This window comes from Agelaius tricolor, unplaced genomic scaffold (assembly GCF_023055355.1).
Source record: "Agelaius tricolor isolate 1412-34295 unplaced genomic scaffold, bAgeTri1.0.p SCAF_20, whole genome shotgun sequence".
Lineage (NCBI taxonomy): Eukaryota > Metazoa > Chordata > Aves > Passeriformes > Icteridae > Agelaius > Agelaius tricolor.
Window position 1 is genome coordinate 2,551,984 of NW_027269280.1, and position 14,952 is coordinate 2,566,935.

The 14,952-nt window shown below is 51.4% G+C and overlaps 1 protein-coding gene across 4 annotated transcripts in view; it reads left to right on the forward strand.

Annotated features, from left to right (window-relative positions):
• Nucleotides 1-14,952, forward strand: part of PITPNM2 (phosphatidylinositol transfer protein membrane associated 2) — a 126,272-nt gene that overhangs the window by 106,386 nt on the left and 4,934 nt on the right. For 3 of the 4 annotated variants that reach the window (XM_071445019.1, XM_071445018.1, XM_071445020.1), the window contains 8 exons: nt 4,186-4,350; nt 8,036-8,184; nt 10,775-10,891; nt 11,554-11,670; nt 12,023-12,171; nt 12,813-12,962; nt 13,040-13,223; nt 14,442-14,570. In XM_071445019.1, coding sequence (XP_071301120.1) covers nt 4,186-4,350; nt 8,036-8,184; nt 10,775-10,891; nt 11,554-11,670; nt 12,023-12,171; nt 12,813-12,962; nt 13,040-13,223; nt 14,442-14,570 — 1,160 coding nt within the window. The remainder of the gene's footprint in view (nt 1-4,185; nt 4,351-8,035; nt 8,185-10,774; nt 10,892-11,553; nt 11,671-12,022; nt 12,172-12,812; nt 12,963-13,039; nt 13,224-14,441; nt 14,571-14,952) is intronic. The other variant, XM_071445021.1, reaches the window with a different exon arrangement.

Below are 14,952 nucleotides of genomic sequence, written 5' to 3' on the forward strand. Positions count from 1 at the left end.
CATGGCCTCATTTATTCTGATTGTGGCTGGTGCTACATCTGCAATTTTGATGAGATTTGCCTTTGTTTTGGTTTTCTTCTTCCCCGCGTGTCTCACTTGCCCATTCTCATTCCTTTCTCGGTGTTTTGCATTGAGAGCTGGGTTCTGCTGCCCTCTTTGTCTTTAACAAGCTGACCCTCACTGTCCCTGAGCAGTCTGGGCTCTTATGTGGTCATACAGGATGGCAACATTGCTGAGTTTTCCCAGTGGTCTCTCCTCTGTCTCCTGGAGCTGGAGAGGATTTTTAGGTGTGCAGTTGCTGTGTTGCCTGTGCTGTGAGGTTCTGTGGTAAAGCAGAGGGAAAGGATCTGGTACTATTAATTAACCACTTTGGAGGTGCCTGGTGAATGCCATTTCCCCGTGAGCTGATACTGCCTGTGGTCAGAACAGAGCTTGTAGAAGCATCCCTTGCCTGTGCCCAGTTCAATGGTCTTTAAGGTCCCTTCCAACCCAAACCATTACAGGATTCTATGATTTTCTGCTTTATACATTGTGAGTGAAGACCACAATGTGTCCAAATGGTTCTTGATGTGAGTGTAGCAAGTGCAGAATCCCAATTCAGCCACTGGACTGCAGGAGGTTTCCAAAGTCACCAAAATGTGTGGACAGCAGGAATCTGTTGCTCTTGATCTCAGGGTAGTGACTGCAGAGTGCCCAGCACTGTCCAGTGATTCCAGGGCAAGCAGGGCCTGTCTGGCTTTTCTGTGGTTTTTAATCTTTTTGTTTTTATTGACCTGTACATATTTTTTGATGGCTTTCAATATTTCCCTCTTTGGTGTAATAGCTCAGTCTCCAAATAGCACATACCAAAATGTGTCTTTCAGGTACCCCAAGGACTTACCTGAGAGGATGGCTCAGGGTTGTTCCCTTATAAGAACACTGATAAATGAGTCCAAAAGTGAAAGAGCACAGCACCAAAATGAGTATTAAAGATTGTAGGTAGGCCAAAACGAAAAAAGTGATTTGGCTTCCCATGTCCACTCCCCTTGGAGTGCAGTTAAACCTTGGGCCATGGCGTGGGTTGTGTGGCTTTGCTGGGAGGGTGCTCAGGGCACTGCTCAGGCTCCTCTTCCTCACTCTGGTCCAGTGGCCCTGAGTCACAGGACAAAGTGCAGTGAACAAGGGCCCCTCTGTCCTCACTGAGTGACAGAGGAACAGCTCACCTTGATAAAGGTCTTGCTGCTGCTGCTGGACCTTCTGGCTTCACTCTGGGCTTGCCTGGAGAGCTCCCTGTGGCTGTCAGGACCTGAGCTGTGCCTGGGGATGCACCTCTGGGGTGCAGGAGGCTTCCATGGCTCCTGCTGGGGACACCTGGCTGCAGGTGCTGGGGTCTGTCTGTGACATCCCACCCTGGTCACCACAGTCCCCAGGAAAGCCCCCTTGGTTTCAGAATTGCTGCTCAAGAGACACGATGCAGAGAATACACAAATTCAGGAAATAGGTTGTTAGCTTTGTGGGGTTTTTCTGCAAGTCAGGTCTCAGGATTTTCTTTGGAAGTTGCTGTCACTGCAGCTTTGGTGTGGAGGAAGCTTTTCTGAGTGGGTTGTAGTGCATAAAACAGGTTTTTCTCCACATTTCCCACCCTGCCTTTTCCTGGCCTTTGTTTTTCTCAGAAAATGCCCTTTCTCAGGGACAGAGGGTGTGTGGCTTGGGAAAGGGAGAAGAACCAGAGCACCTGAGTGGGCAGGAGCAGGGGAGTGCTGCTGTCCAGGGGCACCTTGTCCCCTGCAGGGCAGACACCAGCGCTGGCAGTGCTGAACTGAACTGTTCAGCAATGCTGAAACACCTCAGGCTTTAACAGGAGTGGGAATTGCTCCTCTGGTGACCCAGGATGGGGCTGGAAGGGCTGCTGAGGTTGGGTGCTTTCACTGCAAATTCGTTATATTCCAAAATCCCTGGTCAGCCCAGGAAAGCAAGATTGGCTAAAAAAGAGCAGGCCCAGAATCTCACTGTTTCTTCCTTTATTCACTTTCTGTGTTCTCAAAACGGAGTTGAAGTTCAGGCAGAGCAAAGTGAAGATGGACTAATGGAGTCAAAGCTGGACTCCCACCCCAGGCAGGCCATGTTGGGCCCAGCCTTTTCTCCTGTAGCACTCTTGAACTTGTCTTCCTAATTCAAGCCACAGGTGCTTTAGGCTAAAGCAGAAGAAGAAGTTCAGGTTTCTCTGGTGGTCAAACCTGAATCTGGCATTTTTCCTGACACAGACAAAGCCAAATCTCTCCTCGTATCTGAGGAGGTTCAGGGAAGGTGATGATCATCACCTGTGTTGGGGCACCCATTTGGTGACACAAGAGCAGGAGCATCTCATGGACAAGAGAATGGAGAAGGGAGGGTGATCAGAGAAGAGAGGGTTGTCCCAGGTCCCCCAGCAAAGGGAATGAGAGCCTTCACCCTTGAGACCCCTGTGGGGTTCAGTGCAGCTCCTGTTTTCCACTGGGATTGCCTCTTCTTGCTCATGCTGGTGTTTTGTGCAGTCAGAAAGCAGCCCTGGCCTGGTGGGACCAGCTGCTTTGTGGATCCTGGTCACAGCCTTGACAGGCAGCAGCTCAAGGCAAGGTGGAAAGAGGGGGAAAGTGCTGAGAAAGTGATGCTGCTGAGGGCCTTTCAGGCACAACGTGGGCTGTGTGTGCAGCTCATCATCAGGTCAGGCTCCTGCTAAGGCTCACATCTCACAGTCCACAAAGCTTTTACACAGAGCAGCTTGTGGCCTGATTTTCCCTGCAGAGAACAGAACTCTTTTACTGACACTTAGCCACACATTTTCTGCTTCATACATTCCCTCTCCCTGGGCTGCAGCAGGATTTGTGTGGGCACAGACGCTGCTGCTGCAAATGGAGGGATTGGAGGGAGAAAATCAGTAGCCCCAAGCAAAAAAAGATTGATATTAAAATAAACCAATTGCTAAAACAACGCCCCGTGTCAGCCGCGTGCCAGGATTAAACCCAGGGATAACTAAACAGGCTGGAATAGGTGGAGGGTGTTGATGTGTGGGAGTAATGTGCTCACATTCCTTGTGATATCTCCTGCCTGATGCCTGGGGATAAATTCAGGTGCTGCTCCTCAAGTGCAGCAGAGATGGGCAACCTTAAACCCATAATGAATTGCTTTGCTTTTGCATGTTAGTGCCACGCTGGTGCTGCCTGCTGTGAGCACCTGCTGTTGGCATTACATCTGCCCTGCAGGAGCTGGGGATATCCCACTTAACTGGGCCCCACAGCATCCCCAGAGGGGTGGGTGCTCTTGGAGCTCTTCAGAGACAAAACTGAAATGCAGAGATTTTAACGTGGCTTTCAGCATCTCTCGTTTTGCCACTCCTGAGTGTTTGAGGTCCTTTTCCCTCCCATCCATATGTAAGGTCCATGTGAGCATGATTTTAAACCCTCCTTTTTGTATTTATGTACTGAGGCGTTCGGCCTAACTTGGTAAACCTCAGGTTGGGATTTAAAAATCCAGACCTGCATGTTGTACCAAAAAAAGCTCTGTTTTCACAGAGCCTGAGTACTCCCTGATCTGCTGACTCTGATGGGAGATATGAGTGCTCAGCACCAGACTCCCTTCAGGAGCCCTTCCTCCAGATTAATGAGTGTTGGCTGTGTCCTTCAGCAGTAAAATACAAGTCCAAATTTAGTCCCTGCCAGGCATGAAGATGTTTTCTTGATTTTTGCTTTTTAATAATGCTTCTATCTTGGAGACATTCATTTAAATTTAAATATCTCAAGAAAACAAATACCTCTTTGTAAGGTTGTTTTTTTGGTTTTTTTTCTTACCTTGGTTATCTTGTCTTGATGTGAATGTATAAAATTGTGTATATTCACATCTGTACGTATGACACATGCTTGTTATTGCTGCTTGAATAAGTCTGCCTGGGTTTTTCTTTGGATCTGGTTTTTGAGCTTCTTACTTTGCTTCTCTCAATCAAAGACTGCTCCTCCAGCCACATGTCTCTGCCTGCTGTGCTATTTGCTTTCTTTTCTAACCAGAGCTCCAATGAAATGTGGGGTGTTTCTGTTTCATTCCAATCAGCTCTGAGAGGTTTTTGCACCCACCAGCTTTGTTTGCCTCCTTCCTCCTCCCCCCGCCGAGTTCATCTTGCCCAGCCTCTGTCTGTTGGTCTAATATTTTGATTTCCCTGTTTCAACTTTGTAGCAGATGTTGTTCAGTCTCATGGTGCCGTCTTCGTGGAAAACGCGTCCCTGTCCACCCCCATTTCAGCCCCTCAGTTCAGGGGCTTCCGGAGAGCCAGTGAGATCAGCATTGCCAGCCAGGTCTCAGGAATGGCAGACAGTTACACTGCTTCCAACATAGCCAACAGTAAGTGTTGCACCCCTCCGAGGCTCTGCTCTGCTCTGCGCTCAGAGCTTCTGTCCGTCCGTCTGTCCGGGGGGTGCTTCCCAGCCATGACCAAAAGCTTGGAATTATTCTGGTTCTGCCACACTCAGTGCCCCGTGTTGCCACATCCCCTGCAGGAACAGGGGGTGTGTTTGATGGCCACGGCTGCGTTGTGCATGTTGGACCTTGCTGGTGATGAATTGTTAAAGCAAAGATGGTAACTGTGACTCTGAGCTGTGTGTGGTGAGGGCTAATCCAGAGGGATGTGGCTGTGCTGCCATGGTAAGTCGTGCAGAACTGCTCAGGATCAGCACTTGAGACCAGATGGGTAATGCAGGATGTGGCTCAATGCAGATCCCTCAAATGTGGCTCACAAAAGCAGGGATGAGTAAATCCCTCTGTAACGCTGAAAGGCAAGGACAGGTTGGTTCAGAACAGAACATTTATTACTTTGCATTAGAGATTCAGCTCTTCTGCAGCCTGCAGGGCAGCTCCCAGTCACTTATGACCAATTTCCCAGAGATGAATGAGGAGTAAAAGGGATTTTTTATTCATTATTTTTCCCAAGACCTGTATAACTTCCTAACTAATACAGTGGAGAAGAACAAACTTTGTTAAGTGGAGAAGAGCAGACTTTATTAATGGCTCAGCCCCTTCTTTGTTTCAGCTCAGGTATGAGATAAACGCTGTGTCCTCATGGATCTCTGGTAACTCAGATCAAAAAAAGGCTGAAAACTCAAAAAAAAAACCCCAAAAACCACCAAAAAAATCCAAAACAAAAACTAAAACCCATGCATATGAGGAAATTTTCAGCCCAAACTCTATTTCCAGAAGGTCTCAAAAATTTGGAGATACATTCCTGGCACGAGTTGTGAATTACTCACTCCATCATTAATTGCTAAGGTTAATAATGCTCCCGGAGGCAGGTATGAGTTGTTGAAGGTCTGTGGGCGCTGCTCAGGGGCTGCTGTAACCTCCTGCCCTGTTTGAGGCAACACTCAGCAGCAGAACCAAAATACCTTCTCTGACAAATGAGGTTTTCCTGCTCAAAGTGTGTCCAGGAGCCGACACCGCACTCCCCACGTGCATCCTTTACTTGTCCTGACATCCTGCCAAGCACTGTTAAATGGGAATCTGCTTGGGAAGCAGCTCCTGGGGGAGAAGGTGTTTGTTTTGTGCTGCTTTCCCACCCACAGGGAGCTGCTGGGCTGGCACACAGGGGTGGTTCTTGGGGAGGTGTTTGTGCCAGGGTGATGCCCCGAGGCTGGCGTGTCCTCAGAGAGATCTTGTCCCATGCTGCAGCAGGGTTTGGTCACACAACACTCACCTCTGCTTTCCCCATGCTCTCCCCCGTTGTGCAGCTTCTGCTTTGTGTAATTTATTCCTGCACACAGCCATCAAAGCCTGTTCCTGAGATCAGGGAGGAAGAGTCTTCCCTCAGCTCCGAGTGTCCCCCAAGCTCTGGCTCTGCCTTTGCTGCTCCTGCTCTCAGCCTGGGTGGTGTGAACGTGGAGCCGTGGCACTGAGGGCTGGATGTGATCTGTGCTTATCCCCAGGGAGAGCTGGAGGAAGGTTGGAGGGGCACTGCAGAACCACAGCTCCCTCCCAGGAGCCTCCCTAGGGGTGCAGCTCCCCTGGTACCGTGAGTTTGTGCAGGATGAAATCAGTGTGTGCCATAACAATGAGTGATTTCTGCTTTTTTTATATATATATTTTATTTTTCCTTTTAGAAACCAAACACCACCTTAATCATTGTAGGGGGTTTAGCCTTCTGTCCCAACTTGCCCTCCCTCACAAATCCCCTACCCAAACCTCGTTCAGGAGGCGTAGGCAGCACAAACACACAATCCCTGCCAAGGGAAGGAAGCTCCAAGGGCCGCGGAGCCGGGCTGCAGGCTGTGCTCTTCGGATACCAGAGCTGGACATCAAGACAGGTATTCTGGAGAGATCCACTCCTGTCAGCCTCCTCTCTCATTTGGTAGTCACAGAACTTCACCACAAATCTCTGCGCTTCACACTGAGGCACTTGCAGTTTCTGATTGCATCTTAACAAGCATTTCTGTCACTTTGCCCTGAAGATCCATCATAACACAGCTAACAACTTGGCAGGAGCAGGAATTCTGGGAAGAGCTGAGGGGACAACGCTTCTGCCTCCACCACTGTCTTCTGAGCATGGAAGAGTCAATCCTGTCTGCTTCCTGTGCAGAATCTGAAATTACCCAAGCTGGGGACTTGCATGAGAAATGAAAGTTGGGACATGACCAGGAGCTGTCAGTTTGGAAGGCAGGGAATCAGAAGTGGCTGCGAGGAGGTGCCTGTGAGCTCTGGAAAAGCCACATTGATGTGTCCAACCTTGCTCCTCCTTCCCATGGCTCTTCAGAAAAGTGGGGACTATCAGGGTGAGAGTGACCTGGCACCTGGCACAGCCAGGGCTGGGCCATGGGGATGTGCTGAATCCACATCCCTCTGCATTTGCTGTGGTGGGAGTTCTGTGCAGGTCTCTGGAAGGAGCTGGTGGATCCATCTTTTCAGTTCAGCATCTGTGCTCATCACCAGCCAGATTTCCCTTTGCAGAAGGGTGTGTTGGATTGTACCTTAAACCTGGCAGCTTTCCTGGAAGTCCTTAAAAAGGGAACATTGTCACAGAGACAAACCAAGCTTGAGGAAGCCCTTGTCAAAGCCCCAGCTTGCATCCTGCATGCAAACACAAACAAAATTCTTCTGCTGCTCTCTTGATCTCCATCTTTTCTTTCCTTGGCTGCTTCTCTGGGCTGGAGTGCACAGGCATTGAGGACTCCTTGCTGCTGGGAAAGCAGCCCATGGCTTTGGGGTCTGAGGCTTTGGACTGAGACCTGATTTCCAGGGATTGGGGCAGGACATGTGTGTGGGCAGAGCTCAGGGCAGTTGAGGTGTGGGGGTGTCCGGGGTGAAGGGTGGCTGTTGGACACCTGCCTGTGAGTTGTTGGGCTCCCTGAGGGAGAACTTGTCTGTTTTGTTTGTATCCCTGTCCCCCACTAATTCCCAGTGTATTTTTCAGTCCCCCATGCAATGAAGTCCCAATACTGGCAGGTACTTGTCTTGTTGTCCCCCACAGAGGCTGTGCCCCTGGGAGGGCTGGGCTGCACATCTCGGTTGCCCAGGAGGGCAATGAGGATTTGTTGGGGACTACCAGTCCCATCATCATGTGCCATATTCCCTATTCCCTGCCTTGTGGTGCCTTTTAGCATCCTGTGGATTCCCAGTCCTCTTTAGTGTGGCCAATACCTGGATGCAATTCCCTGGTGAAAGCTAAAGGAGTTGGAAGCAGGGCTGAAGATGGGCACCCACCCACCCTTCCTTCCTCCCACAGCTCCAGGGAGATTTGTTGCTGTCTTTATGTTTTGGCTCATTGCACAGGAGCCTTGAGCCCCTTCCCTGGGGTCTGGACTAACAGCCAATTACCCTGCCCTTCAGTGCCTTCCTCTTTGCTTGAACAAGGGAGAGCTCACGTTGGTGGCCATGTGTTCCTCCCTTGGTGTGAGCAAACCCCGAGCCCGGGCTCAGTTGTTCCCCAGAGCAGCAGGACCAGCCAGGGAGCAGCCCCCTGGCAAACCTGGAGCGAGGAGCCAGAGCCCTGAAATCCCTTCTGTGAACCCCCTTGGTCTGAAGGAGTGTTTTGCTTCTGTAGTTGCTGCCAAGTGGTGGGGAACCAAGCGGATCGACTACGCCCTGTACTGCCCCGACGCCCTCACGGCGTTCCCGACCGTGGCTCTGCCTCACCTCTTCCACGCCAGCTACTGGGAGTCCACGGACGTTGTCTCCTTCCTGCTCAGACAGGTACAGTCATCCCCTCTCCCTTGGGCTGAAAAATGCTTAGGGCTCTTTGTTTTTTTCCAGTGCACCTTCCATATAAGACTTGTCGATGCATAGAGGTAAAAAAATACCCTTTGCCCTTGCAGATCCCTTTTCTCTGTTTTCCTCACCCGTGGTGTTGGTGGAGCTGCACACGTACAGACTTCATGGATGTGCTGTCACACCTGCTTGGTTTGGGGCTGTTTGGGTTTTGGGCTCTTATCATCAGAGCAGGTTTCAGACGAGCTCCCTGGGAGAGAGAGAGAGTTCTCTCACTATGGAGAGAGCCCAGGGCAGTTTCCTATCACATCCATTGTGGCAAAGGTCAGTGGCACTTGTTTCTGCCTGTGTGCCAGGTCAGATCTCAAGTCTGAAACTGAAACTTCTCAAACAAATAAAACCAGCACCAGATACAATAAAACCAAAGGGGAAGTTTTATATTTATTCAACATGAATTGATAGGCAGAATGCAGTTCTCCATTTTGCCTTTCTAAGTTATTGTTGTCTCCTCTAGGAGCTCATTGGGATTTGGTTCTCATTCCTGCAGCACAAAGCAGTTGTAGGGCCAGGAGAATGGGGATTGCTGGTGTCTGGAGTCTGACACCTCAGATTTTATCAACCTATATTTGGCCTAAAATTCAAATTTACTGTCTAAAACGTGTTTTTTCCCTAAAAGAAATATTTTCCCTTCACTTCTTGGGGATGAGGGGGAGTTATTTGCCTTAAAAAATAGGAACTCCCCAGGGGATGACACTTAGAGCATGGAGCTGGAAAACAACAAAACCCAAAGGAGCTCTGTGGTTTGTGTTGCCCACTTCGGCGCCGGGTTTGCTTTGCATTAGCTCAGCTGTTAAATCCTCCCTGTTCTCCTGCAGCCTCCTCTGCTGCAGCTCTCAGTTATTTATGATTCTGTTGGCAAACTTTCTTTCAGTGTTATCTCCCAAATAGTGTGAGAACCATAAACAGCAGCAGTGTCAGTGCTGGTGGCAGCTGAGCAGTGCTGATAATCCAGTGAGACCCTTCCCTTGCCAGGCTGTGTCCAGGCTCTGCCTGCACACCCAGCCCAGCCTCACAGGGCAGGAAAGAAGGGAGAACTCTCATGGTGCCTGAGGGGGAACAGTCATGACAGTCTCATACACAAAATCTTACACTTGGTAAATTGCCAATTATTCAGGTTTCAGCCCAAACCTGGGTCTGTAGCACTGTGTGGTGTTTCAAACCTTGTGGCTTGAGTACCTGGAGGAACCTCTCCATCCATTCCAAGCCTGCTGGTGCCTGCCTGGGTAGTCTGGCACCCCCTTGCCCAGTCCTGTCTCTGTTCACTCCTCTTTGCCTCGAGACCCAGGGGTTTTCTCATCTTTTGTCTTCTCGCTGTCCTTCACCAGCACCACACAACTGCTTCCCCTAATAAGGACTTGTTTCTAATGGCCTTTGAATGTCATCTCTAGACAAAATGTAAAAAGAAGCTGTTGAACAGTTTTAGTCTCCAAAGATTAAATCTTGTTAAAACAAGCCCAGATAGAATTCAAAATACATTCCTGATTTAAATAATTTTCAGTAAAATTTGTTATTTTGTTTACATTGGATTTCCATGAGCTTCCGCCCCAGCAAGCTCATCCTCCCTGGGGTCCTTTTTCCATTTCCCTGGATGAAAACCAGCTTCAGCTCTGCAAAGAGGGCTGGCCTGTGTCAGCCAAGCTCAGCTGGAGAGCTGCTGACCTTTCAGAACATGTTCGGGACCTTGTAAAAGAGCCCACATTTAGGAGGCCTCTTAATTTTTGGTCACCAAGGACTGCTGGCAGTTTTGGAGTTCTGTGTGCAGGGTCACCTCCCAGTCCTGCAGGGCTGTGAGTCTTTGAGGTGTCCCCAGCCTCTGGGTGTTATTCTTCCTTTTCCATTCTAGAAGTAAGAGCAACCTAGGCAGGAGTTAACCCTCCTCTCTCTGTGTTCCTGCCTCCCATCCCCGTCCATGCCCTGGTGACAGGCAGGAATTGGCTGCTTGGCAGTGATGTCCCACCAGCACAAAGTCCTGGAGTTCTGTCAGCCAGGACAGACAGACAGCCTGGGCTCTGCCTCACATGCAGCCAAGCCAGACCCCTGTGTGCCTCCACAGGGGTCACATCAGTGAGAGGAGCAAAAGCCACAGGGACAAGAGTTGGGAATTTCAGTAGGAATTGGAAATGAGCTGAAGGAACAGCATCTGTCAGCATGGGGCCAGTCAGAGCAGCTGGTGCTGGGTCTGCTATGGAATGGGGAAGGTTTGTGTCCCCTGCAGGCTGTGGGAAGGGACCAAGGGACCCTGGAGGAAGGGCAGGTATCTCAGTGCAGAGTCAGTTTTGTACCTCCTGACAATCCAAAATCCTGCATCCCAGCCAGGATTAAGTCAGCACTGGCCACAGGCTTTGCCAGTGCAGAAGAGGCCACTTGTCCTTCAAACCTGCGAGGTGACAAAGTCAGCAGCAAACTCAGGGGCCTCTCTCCAGGCACTGCCCTTCCTCACTGCAGGCTCAGGAGATGCAGAACAGCCAGGCAGGAGGAGAGGGCTGATGCCTTGGGGGGATCTGTGCTCCTGCAGGTGATGAGACACGAGAACTCGAGTGTGCTGGAGCTGGATGGGAAGGAGGTGTCTGTCTTCACCCCCTCCAAGCCCCGGGAGAAGTGGCTCCGCAAGAGGACGAACGTGAAGCTCCGGGTAAGGGGGGTTTGGGGCTGCACCAGCTGCTCTGATTGGGGCTGTACAAACTGTTCTGAGAGGGTGGCACAGACAGAGGGTTTGCTGGGCTGTTTTAATGGTTATATCCTACCTGGGTGCCTGTAAAAGAGCAACCCTAAAGATGTGTGTCAGCAAGGTCTCCTCTTAGCCTTGAGTCTGTAAAACGCAGGAAGCATTGGCTGTGGGTCAGGGAATGAGTCAGAATGGAACATCTTTCAAAGTCCAATAATACCAGTTCTCAGCTCAGTAAATGCCTTTTGCTCCCAGTAAAGTCTCCAGTTTCTGAGAGGGCAATTCTGTGCTAGAACTGAAACAATATCAGCAGATTTCTCTGGCAGCTGTGTGTATTTCCTCTCAATTCCAAAGTGGGAGAGTTAATAGAGAGTATCAGAATTGCACGTACAACCTGCCATGGAAATTGGCTCTTCAGCACTCCAACTCCCATCAGTTCAGGGCACAGAGCTTCACCTCTGCCACAGGTCAAATTCCTTCCCAGAGCTGAGGGTGGAGTGGAGGGGGGGAATGGCACAGAGAAACCCATGCTCCAATTTGTCCAGTTATATTTGGCATTTCCCTGTGAGGTTATCCATTGCTGCAAACTGTTTATTTTTTTTTTCCTCCTCCCCTCTTGCCTCATGCAGAACGTCACAGCCAACCACAGGATCAACGACACCATTGCTAATGAGGATGGGCCCCAGACCTTAACTGGGAGGTTCATGTATGGTCCATTGGACATGGTCACCCTCACAGGAGAGAAGGTACCGTGTGTGCTGGGGGCTTGTCACCATGTGGTGACAGTTGTGGGACAGAGGTAGCACCAGTCAGTGCTCCCTTGGTCCCTGCTGGGGTTTGCTGCACTTGTGTCCTGGCCAGGTTCTCCTGCTCAGACTTTTGGGTGCCTCCCACCAGGAGCAGCATTTGTCACAGAGGCCTCACCACCGAGGCCAGGTTTCATTGCAGCCCCTGATGTTTGGGTGCTGCCCAGCCCAGATCCATGAAGTGCAGAGGGTGGGAGCAGGACCAACCCCGCTGCCACCCACAGGGGCTCGGGTGGGGTGTCCCTGTGCCCAGCCTGTCCTGCTGGGGGTGACACAGCCTCGCTGTCCCCAGGTGGACATCCACATCATGACCCAGCCACCATCGGGGGAGTGGGTGTACTTTGACACGGAGATCAGCAACAGCAGTGGCAGGATTTCCTACGTGATCCCCGAGGAGCGGCGCCTGGGCATCGGCGTCTACCCCGTCAAGATGGTGGTCAGGTGAGGGGCCTGGGGCTTGCAGGAGGAGCAAAGAGGAATTGGATTAGAACATGGTCCCTCCTGTTGCTGGGTGGGTTCAGAGCCTGGTTTGCCAGCAACAGAGACAAAGCCATTTGTACTCTGCAGCTGTAAGGGGAAAATCCATATTTTATTCTGGCTGCTGCATCACCACCAGCACGGGAATTGAGCTCCCACTGCAGGAGCAGGTCTTCTGCACCACAGGGCCTCGTGGCCATCTGTAAAACTGCACGACTGAGCATATTTTAAAGACCATAAACTTGTCCTTGAGGGACAGGACTTTGTACTCGTGATGATTCACAGCCCAGGGACTCCAGCTCAGCTCCGCTGCTGGTGTTGGGTTCTGGGAGGGGGAGGAGGGGAGCATCTTCTTGGTGGTGAACCCAGAAATGTTTTTCTGGGGGTAACTGTTGAGTCTCTGCTGCCAAGGAGTGCTAATCCATCCCCACTTGAGCACAGAGACCCTCACACAGTGCCTGTTCCTGCTATAACTGAGGGTGGCATCACTGTTGAAGCCTTTGGGCCAGATGTGGGAGCTGCTCTGGGCTCGTGGTGCTCCACAGGTCCTGGTGATGCCCTGTGGATATTTTGATGCCTCTAAAGACCTGCATCCCTTCCCTCAGGGGTGACCACACGTTTGCTGACAGCTACATCACGGTGCTGCCCAAGGGGACGGAGTTTGTGGTGTTCAGCATCGACGGCTCCTTCGCAGCCAGCGTCTCCATCATGGGCAGCGACCCCAAGGTCCGCGCCGGGGCCGTGGACGTTGTAAGGTCAGGGCAGGGCCTGGGGTGGTTGATCTGACACCAGCCCTGCTCTTCAATCCATTGACTCGTGCCTTTCCTTCCAGGCACTGGCAAGACCTCGGCTACCTCATCATCTACGTCACGGGCCGCCCTGACATGCAGAAGCAGAGGGTGGTGGCGTGGTTAGCACAGCACAACTTCCCCCACGGCATCGTGTCCTTCTGCGACGGGCTGGTTCACGACCCGCTGCGGCACAAGGCCAACTTCCTGAAATCCCTCATCACTGATGTAAGCTTGCCTCTGCTGAAATGGGATCGTGGCACGGCTTTAGATTGCTCCTCATCCAACCACCACTGTCAGCACCGGTCTCTTGGCAGCAATGTGACCTGCAGTGGAAGATTAATCTGTTCATTTTATTTTCATTCCTTTATTGCTCTACAAAAGTGTCTATTCTGTTAAATTGTGTTGCCTCTTCTCTGCACTGCTCCATTTCATCACTGCTCCTCAAACCCCTAATGGAACAGAGGCAGCAGAGCCTCCCTTCCCCCCACACATGCACTTTTTCACCTGCTTGGTGGCTTTTTGGCTGCCTGTGGTGGGGACAGCAGGGCTGAGAGGGGATGAAGCTTCTGCAGAAATGGCTTTGCTGGGAGAAGGGAGATCTTCCAGGGCTTTGACCCTTGGCAGGTCCTGATAGTGCTCATCCCAGAGCCTCAGGGAAGCTCCAGATAGAAAAAAGTTTTTTGTGTCTGCCAGGTGAAGGAGCTGCCAGTGTCCCAAGCACTTTCCCTGCCTTGATTTGCAGGAAAAGCCTGTCCTTAACTTACTTAGGCTCCCTTTTTGGCCTGAGTGTCAGTGGAGGGAGCAGCTGGCTCTCAGTTGCTCTCTGGTCCTCCACAAGTTTGGGACCAAGGTCAGAAATTCTTTTTCCATCTCCCTGACGTGTGGTTCTGGGCTCAAAGCTGGCCAGTGTGTGGTGGCACCAATGTCCACACCTCCCCTGCCAGCCCCTGCTCCAGCCCACTTCAGAAGGGGTTGGCCAGGAGCTGCTCTCTGCCTGGAGAGGCAGAGGTATCCCTGAAAAGCAGCAGGCTTTGCTGCCTGTCCCTTCTCCTTCTGCCCACCAGGTAATAGCAGCTTGGCTGTGGAGGGGAACATTCCTGGCTAATGATTCCTGCTCAGGTTTGCAGCTCCTCTCCCCTGGTGACAGCAGGGAAGTGTGCAGCATCCTTGCCCCCTGCAGACCTCAAGGGAAGGCTGTGGATCAGCAAGGGGAAATCTGTTCTTGTATTGCTGTCACTCCTCTTGTCACAGCCTGTAAACATCCCCAGCTCTGTTAATTAGCACTTCCCTGGGTGGTTCATTATCCAGCTGGGAACTTGCATTAGTTCCAGTGACCTGAGATTCATTCCCACAAATGCTATTGGAAAACCCAAAGCCCAGCCTGCTGAGCAGCGTGGGGTGCCCGTGTGTTCTGACCCTGTGCTGCTGCTCTCTGTCCCCCAGCTGCACATGAGGATCCACGCAGCGTATGGATCCACCAAGGACATCTCCGTGTACAGCTCCATCAGCCTCCCGCCCACGCACATCTACATCGTCGGCCGACCCACCAAGAAGCTGCAGAGCCAGTGTCAGGTAGGAGCCAGCCTGGCTGAGCCCTGGAGGTGCTGCTCCCCTGGGAGGGAGGTGGGAATTTGGTCCTCACAAGTCTGGTGACTGAGCAGGGTGGGAACTGTCCCAGGTAGCAGGGCCACATCATGGGTCTGAGTGCTTCCAGGGCAGATACAGGGCTTGGTCCTTCTACAGCAGCTGGGAGTCAGGGCTGGAGGCCGAACTGAGCAGATTTTCCAGTTGTGGCTAGAATGAGGCCTAAGAGGGGTAGTGTAGGAGTTTGGGAAGCAGTGGGAAGTTGTTGGATTTCTCAGGTATTTGTGGCAGAGGCCAGTCATGCTATGCAGAGGATAAGTCCGATGTCTCCAATTTGTTTGTAAAGTATGGCTTGAAGGGCGGCGGTGTT